Here is a 7,183-nt window from a genome sequence, read left to right on the forward strand (position 1 = left end):
ATTATTATTATTATTATAATTATTATAATTATTATTATAATTATAATTATAATTATTATTATTATAATTATTATAATTATAATAATAATAATAATTATTATTATTTTTGTAAAAGAATGTGGGGTATTTTGGTAAACAAATATTTTTTTAATAGTCTTTATACAAGACTTGCTATTTCCAATACATCAAACCAAACAATGTATAAGAAATAATGCAAGCATAACTAATGCAAGCATTACTAATACATCATAGAAGCATTATTCTTATACACTCTACCAAACGACCCCTAATAGAATCAACATTTCAACCAGAAAGTACATGAGAAATCTCTAAACAAACCCTTTAAATACTTAAATAGAATCAATGTGACTGAACACATTCTTCCATCTGTAAAAGACAATGCATACATGACATAAAACAAGATTTAATAATTGGAGGTTTCTATTACAAGTGATACTAACAAAGTATAGAAACCCTTTTTTTATGAAGTTGTTTGATTACCGGTATCAAGAAGATGCAAAGAGTACAAAAGTAGATATGGTAGCTCTATTACATTATAAAAGTTAGATCTGGGAGTCAGCACAAAATTAAAAAAAATCTCGAGAAGACTTAACATGACTATGGATAATCTTAAGTTAAAAAGCTAACAAAGTTTTAGAAAGTAGTAGATGAGGGGACACTGGATATTTTGTTAGGATCTTTCGGACAGGTTAAGAAGGTATCATGTACTGATTTCATATAAAAAAGCTTGTGAAAAAATATGTCTGTTACATATCTTTAAACTTGTAAAAATATAGATCTCAGCTAACACCCTAGCCATCCTTCTGATAAGCCTTGGTGGATAGAGTTGACTGGTATCAATGTCGGTGGGAGGTAGTCGATGTCGGATGGTTAAGTCAACATGCCACCTGGGCGGTTTGGATACCAAAGTTACGAAAAAATCCCAATGCTTAATCAAAGCTACAGTCTATATATAAAGACAGAAAGCAAGATAACAAAGTCATAGTAAGCAGCTACCAATCAAGGGGGGCTTGGTAGAGGAGCTAGTGTTTTCCCCCATTTTTGCAATTCTTGGCCTTTGATATGTATATGCAAAGCCACCTCTGAGCATACCCCATCAATGTTGTAGTGGCCTGCTTTGAATCTCAAGCTATTTCTCTCTTTCTCTCCGTATGATAACCACAATCATAGCTAACACACTGCACATGATACTTTTGAAATTATGTCTACTATAAGAGCTCCAACATCACATAAACAGAGCAAAAAAAATAACTCAATACATTGCAACAGTGATCGAACAAAGACTAGATTAAATGTTATGGAAGGTCGTTACAAGCCTGTAGGTCCTATTAAGAAAATCTCGGAGCAATAATCACCCGTATCAAGTTCAATATGTTATGCATAGAAGTTTGGCGTTACTAGTAAAGAGCAATAAGTTGTTTGTACCAAGAGAAATTTTTACTGATACATTCTGCAGTAATGTAAATTATGCATTGAAATACGACAAACTTATCGATGTTTCAAGTATTGATAGCCTCCATCAGACCAAGGAAAAAAAAATTAAAAGATATTTTCAACTTCAAAATTTCATTTTTTCACCCCTACCCTAGATCCCCCCACCCTCCCAAAAAAAAATTTAAGTTTGTTTTTTAAAAAATATTTTCAACTTCATATTTTTATTTTTTCGCCCCTACCCTCGACCCCCCCACCCTAAAAAAAAAATATAAGTTTGTTTTTAAAAAGTATTTTCAATTTCAAAAATTATTTTCTACTCTAATAAAAATAAAAGATATTTCTCAGAAACATTTTTCATTCATAAACCAAACACAAAAAATCTTTTCCGAAAAATATTTTCTACTCACCAACCAAACATGAAAAAATAAGTCAAAAATCCACTTGTTTTCCATGAAAACATTTTCCTTCATACCAAACACACCCTAAAGCTTTCTTGATCCAAAGCCATACACCAAAAGTGTAATACCAAACCTTAGCACGGAAAGCCATTTTGAATACAAACTTTTGTAACTACTAATCAAATCCTTAACTTCTTTCTCATGTTAGAGATCAATATTAGCTGCTACCTCTCTTATTATCTCCTCGTTAGTGAGATCGAATTCTGTGATCTTCTGAGGAGAATTTTCCTTGAAAAACCCAATTCTTTAGCAAGAAAATAGTTTCTCGAAAACCCAAACTCCTCTTCCTCAATATCTTCTACATCCTACAACTCGAAGAATCTGAAATACAGTGAACCTTCAAATTTTTAGCCGAGAATAAGCAACTAAGTGTACCAATAAATAAACAAATTTGATGGAGTAGCTAATTTACCCATAAAAACTCATGAATACGTACCTACATGTACCTACCACCCATCTGCTTCTGCAATTCAATTCAACCCAGAAATATACATAGCTAAACTCACATTCAGTCTATTCTTCTTAGAATGTCAGTTCTTCTTAATTTAAGCTTCAGTTCCACAAAAGTTTGATACCTTTTCTGAGATAAAGAGTACTGAGAGGTGTTGCGGAAATTGAGAATAATTTCTTAGCAATGAAACAAAAATGGATAATATATAAATTGATACTTTTAACTAGGTCTAAGTTTTTGAGAAAATTCTACAAATACAAAAATTAGTACCGTACAAAGAAACTTCAAAGAGAGATAGTCAAAAAAATTACCTTGATGAGGTAGAGATAATCCAATACCGATTCACTAGAGGTCTATAAAAGGCAAAAATCACAGTGAAATACCACAATATGGCTCAAATGTTTTAGGCTTGTAGGGTTACCTTTTTCTTTTCTGGTGTTGAAAGGAGGGTTTGGGCAGAGAAAGAAATCAACCAGTAATTGTTTTTGTTAATTTAGTCTTTAACTACGGGGTATAACCCTTTTAATGTAGTTTAGTTGAAAATTGACTTTTAGCGACTGATAATTTATTTGGTCGCTATAAGTACACTTATAACGACCGTATGTGTATCCCTTCGTTAAGAAGTGGTCGTTTATACCCTTTTTAATGTAGTTAAGTTGAAAATTGACTTTTAGCGACTGATAATTTATTTGATCGCTATAAGTACACTTATAACAATCGTATGTGTATCCCTTCGTTAAGAAGTGGTCGTTAAAATGTGTTACCAGTAGTGACATTTAATCACCCCCATAACGATATTGATTTTTCTTCTTTGAATAATTTGCATCAAAATTTCAGGAATCTACTCCACAAATGTTGAAATTCATGCAGGAACTTAAAAAGGTAGATGATTCTTCTGCTATACTCCTTTTTCCTTTTCTCTCTCTTTTATTATTTTTCCTCTCAAGGATTCTTTGTCTTAACAATTTTGTCAACCTGAAGGTTGTTACTATTGGAGTTGTTGGAGGTTCTGACCTTGTCAAGATATCAGAACAGCTTGGCAATACAGGTTAGCTTAAGTAGCATATATACTAAACTTGGAGTTGGGATGATGAAAGGTGCTACATCAACTTATTATAGCTCATGTTTCTAGCTCAGTATCTGAAATTCCTCGCAGTATCAGGCAAGAGTAGAAGTGTAGAACTAAGAGTTCACTAGCCACGAGCACTGAAATGTGTTTTGATTTGAAAAATGAAAGGACCTTTCCACTAGAAAGGCATACGTAGTCTTATGGTTATAGCTCCATGTTAGCTGTTGAAATGTACCTTTTTCTGCCCAACTTTAGTGCTAAACAATCTTTGAGGTCATGCATGTCCCTTGGTTCCCCATATGTGGCTATTAATTGACCCATCTAAAAGAATTTTTTGAGAATGATAACATTTTGATCTTTCTAATATTTGTGATGCAGTTACAAATGACTATGATTATGTTTTCTCTGAAAATGGCCTTGTAGCACATAAAGATGGCAAGCTTATTGGGAAACAGGTAATTTTAATGACTAGAATTTGATATCATATCTCTATAATATTGCTTGTGAGTGCATATTCACTTTGTGACAAAACAAAATCTTCGGATACTGTCTTTATCAACTCAAAACAACATCCTTGTTGCCACTACTTAAGCACTACGTACCAAGTTAAAACTAGATAATAGTCTCATGAAATATGGAATTACCGAACAACTTGAAGACATTTTCTTTCTTCCCATCTTCAATGTGCATAGCTTCTTTCATTCTCCTTAGTTGTTAATTAGCGGGATGATTTGTTTTGAACTCTTGTTGTGCGTGCAGAGCTTGAAGTCATATCTTGGGGACGAGAAGCTTAAGGTTAGTCAATGTGTTTTTCTTATTTAACGAGGAAATGTTTTATTTTTGTTATAGTGCAAAGAGGGGAGCATATCCAACCAAGTGCAGTTCGATAAAGGCTTAGCGATCCTTCTAATTATTTGTTGTTTATCTTACGGAAAATAATTTCATTGAAGTGATAAATTAGTCTTTGCATGATTTCTTTATCTATGAGGTGAAGGATAATTTGCCTAAGAGCAAAAAAGAGAGATTACTATGTAATTTGTACTTTGTTGAAAAACTGCTCTGACGTGGTATTTCCTAAGTTTCGAAGCAATGTTTTTGATAGTTTACGAAAATCTGAAAATCAAATTATTACACATTTCATGAAGAGTTAATTGTGTGTGTATGTTGCGTATAATTGGGTGAGACTTAATGTTTATAGTTAGGTTCACCCAATTGAAGTAGAAATGAGTTTATATGTAGATTGCCAAGAAATATCTTGATGGGATGCAAATGATATGCAGGAATTTATTAACTTTACTCTCCATTACATTGCTGACTTGGATATTTCAATAAAGAGGTGAGCATATCAAAGTTTGTGTTGCTTGGATCCTCCAAAAATGCCACCGCACCCATGCTAGTCTTCCTTCAAAAATTGTTTTTTTTGGAGGACCTGACACACACCAGACAACATTTTTGAAGGATCCAAGCAAACATAGATCAAAGGTTGAATTATCTGCTTTGTTGTGGCAAACTTCTTAATCATTCTTCTTTGCAGAGGAACATTCATTGAGTTTAGAAGTGGCATGCTAAATGTGTCGCCTATTGGGAGGAACTGTAGTCAGGAAGAAAGGGATGAATTTGAAAAGTATGACAAGGTATAGATAACTGCTCTAGTATTGCATATATGTTTTGCAGTAATGTACCTCCGATAGAATTTTTTTCTCAGTGATTTAAAGACAATTGAAACTATAATCAGGTACAGAAGATACGCGAAACTATGGTATCAGTGCTCAGAGAAAAGTTTGCACATTTTAATCTCACCTTCTCCATTGGAGGCCAAATTAGTTTCGATGTAAGCATCTTTAATCCTTTTCTTGTGCTCATTGACCGCTAAATGTTTTAAGTATATTATTGACAGATGATTTAGGGATCTTGGTCATGACAGGTTTTCCCCCAAGGTTGGGACAAGACTTATTGTTTGAGATACCTTGAAGAATTTAATGAAATTCACTTTTTTGGAGACAAAACATACAAGGTAATCTTTAGTTATTGACGTGCTTGAAGCTTTCTTTTCATGTCCGAACTGATATAAGAGTCGTGCTTTTTATTGAACAGGGAGGAAATGACCATGAGATCTACGAGTCTAAGAGAACTGTGGGTCACACAGGTCCGCCTAAAACTTTCTTCTATTGATGTTTGAATAGTTATTCTCTTGCATAGTTACTAGGGTAATCACATTACTTGCTATTTGTTTCCTTTTCTCTTTTTCCAGTTAATAGCCCGGAGGAGACATTGAAACAGTGTTCTGTTCTATTCCTCGGCAAGGATAATGGAAGTTCTTGAGCTTGTTGCAGTTCTCCAAGAAGTTCTTGAGCTTGTATGCTTTTATTCTATGCACAACAAAAATGAATAATTGCAATAAATCTTGTATTGAATTTTCTCATCAAAATTATAATATGACTGTAGTACTTTTTCTTGAAATCCAACCTTTGCATCCAAATAGGTAGCTCGATAATGGTTTCTTTGAACCGAGAAAGCTTGAAGAGAATTCAGTTGTGTTTATTAAAGTTTTAGTCTTTGTTTCGAGCTAGACAACATTCTGCTTCGTAAAATATACAATGAGATATACTGATGATATACCCTCTCATGAGTAATCGGACGAATTTACTGGAACTGAATAATTCAGGGGGTTGATAGGTGAGACTTGATAGTCATTAGTGTTGGCAATTCGAGCTCATTTTTCTCGTCACAGATTGTGGATTTGTCAATGTTGATCTTACTACCTTACGAGATATAGTTGTATAGCATCTCAAGCTGATCGTGCGAAAGAATTTGTTCATTTACTCCCTTGTTTCCTCTTAAGTTGCTCAATGTTTCTTCCCTGGCTTTTATATAGTGTTCATGGTTAATATTTGTTGACCTAAAGGTATCACATTTGAGATAAAAAATGGTTTTTGCCCAGGCGGACATAAGGTTGTGCCATCTTTAGCTCTTATCGTTAAGTTGAAGCTTTTGTTTTCCGTAAAATCTTATCTAAAGCTTAGGATCATCCATTTGTGTTTTTCGCAATTTGAGGATGGATTTATTGCTAAAAATTACCTCTCTTTGAGTACCCTTTGTCAAGAAATTTGTTAGTTTCGAAATGTTTTCCCTTCAGAATAATGCACTGTTTTGCCTTTAACTGCTTTATTTTAGCTTCATGTGTCGAGAACATAGTCATTTAATCTAAGTTAATATGTGTTTTCTATGGGCTTCGATAGCTTACTGGTAGCATCCCATCGGTTCATTTAATTTTGTTTTATTACTTTTGCTCTTCTGTAATACTCTTTTTGTCCCTAATTACTTGTCCACTTTTGAATTGACACACATATTAAGAAAATAATTAATGACATAGTGAGTTTCCCATTTTACCCCTATTAATTATGAAGTGGATGGAAAGCTCTACATTTTTCAAAATAATTAGTCATTTAATTGAGGGTATAGTAGGTAAAAAAAATTGTCCTTTCTTGATTTGTCAAAATGATAAGTAATTAGGAACAACTATAAAAGGAAAAGTGGACAAGTAATTAGGGACAGAGGGAGTATGTTTCTTTAATAGTATTTAGGAATTGGTTGCTATGCATTAATTGTTTTTAACCTGTTGAATCATCCCATCTAGTTTATACATGTTAGTGATAATTTGTAGGAATTCATGTTGACTTTTTATCTTTATAATTTCCTTTAGTTGGGATTATGCGTTAGTTTATGTCTTCTGTCTAGAGTCGATATATA

The 7,183-nt window shown here is 33.2% G+C and overlaps 1 protein-coding gene across 4 annotated transcripts in view; it reads left to right on the top strand.

Annotated features, from left to right (window-relative positions):
- Window positions 1-5,877, top strand: part of LOC125869300 (phosphomannomutase-like) — a 99,062-nt gene extending 93,185 nt beyond the window's left edge. For all 4 annotated transcript variants that reach the window (XM_049549872.1, XM_049549869.1, XM_049549870.1 and 1 more), the window contains exons 3-12: window positions 3,202-3,246; window positions 3,346-3,412; window positions 3,812-3,888; window positions 4,193-4,228; window positions 4,714-4,769; window positions 4,968-5,067; window positions 5,169-5,264; window positions 5,358-5,447; window positions 5,528-5,579; window positions 5,685-5,877. In XM_049549872.1, coding sequence (XP_049405829.1) covers window positions 3,202-3,246; window positions 3,346-3,412; window positions 3,812-3,888; window positions 4,193-4,228; window positions 4,714-4,769; window positions 4,968-5,067; window positions 5,169-5,264; window positions 5,358-5,447; window positions 5,528-5,579; window positions 5,685-5,755 — 690 coding nt within the window. In that variant the 3' untranslated portion in view covers window positions 5,756-5,877. The remainder of the gene's footprint in view (window positions 1-3,201; window positions 3,247-3,345; window positions 3,413-3,811; window positions 3,889-4,192; window positions 4,229-4,713; window positions 4,770-4,967; window positions 5,068-5,168; window positions 5,265-5,357; window positions 5,448-5,527; window positions 5,580-5,684) is intronic.
- Window positions 5,878-7,183: the final 1,306 nt, after the last annotated feature.

The sequence above is a fragment of the Solanum stenotomum genome, chromosome 6 (genome assembly GCF_019186545.1).
Source record: "Solanum stenotomum isolate F172 chromosome 6, ASM1918654v1, whole genome shotgun sequence".
Classification (NCBI taxonomy): domain Eukaryota; kingdom Viridiplantae; phylum Streptophyta; class Magnoliopsida; order Solanales; family Solanaceae; genus Solanum; species Solanum stenotomum.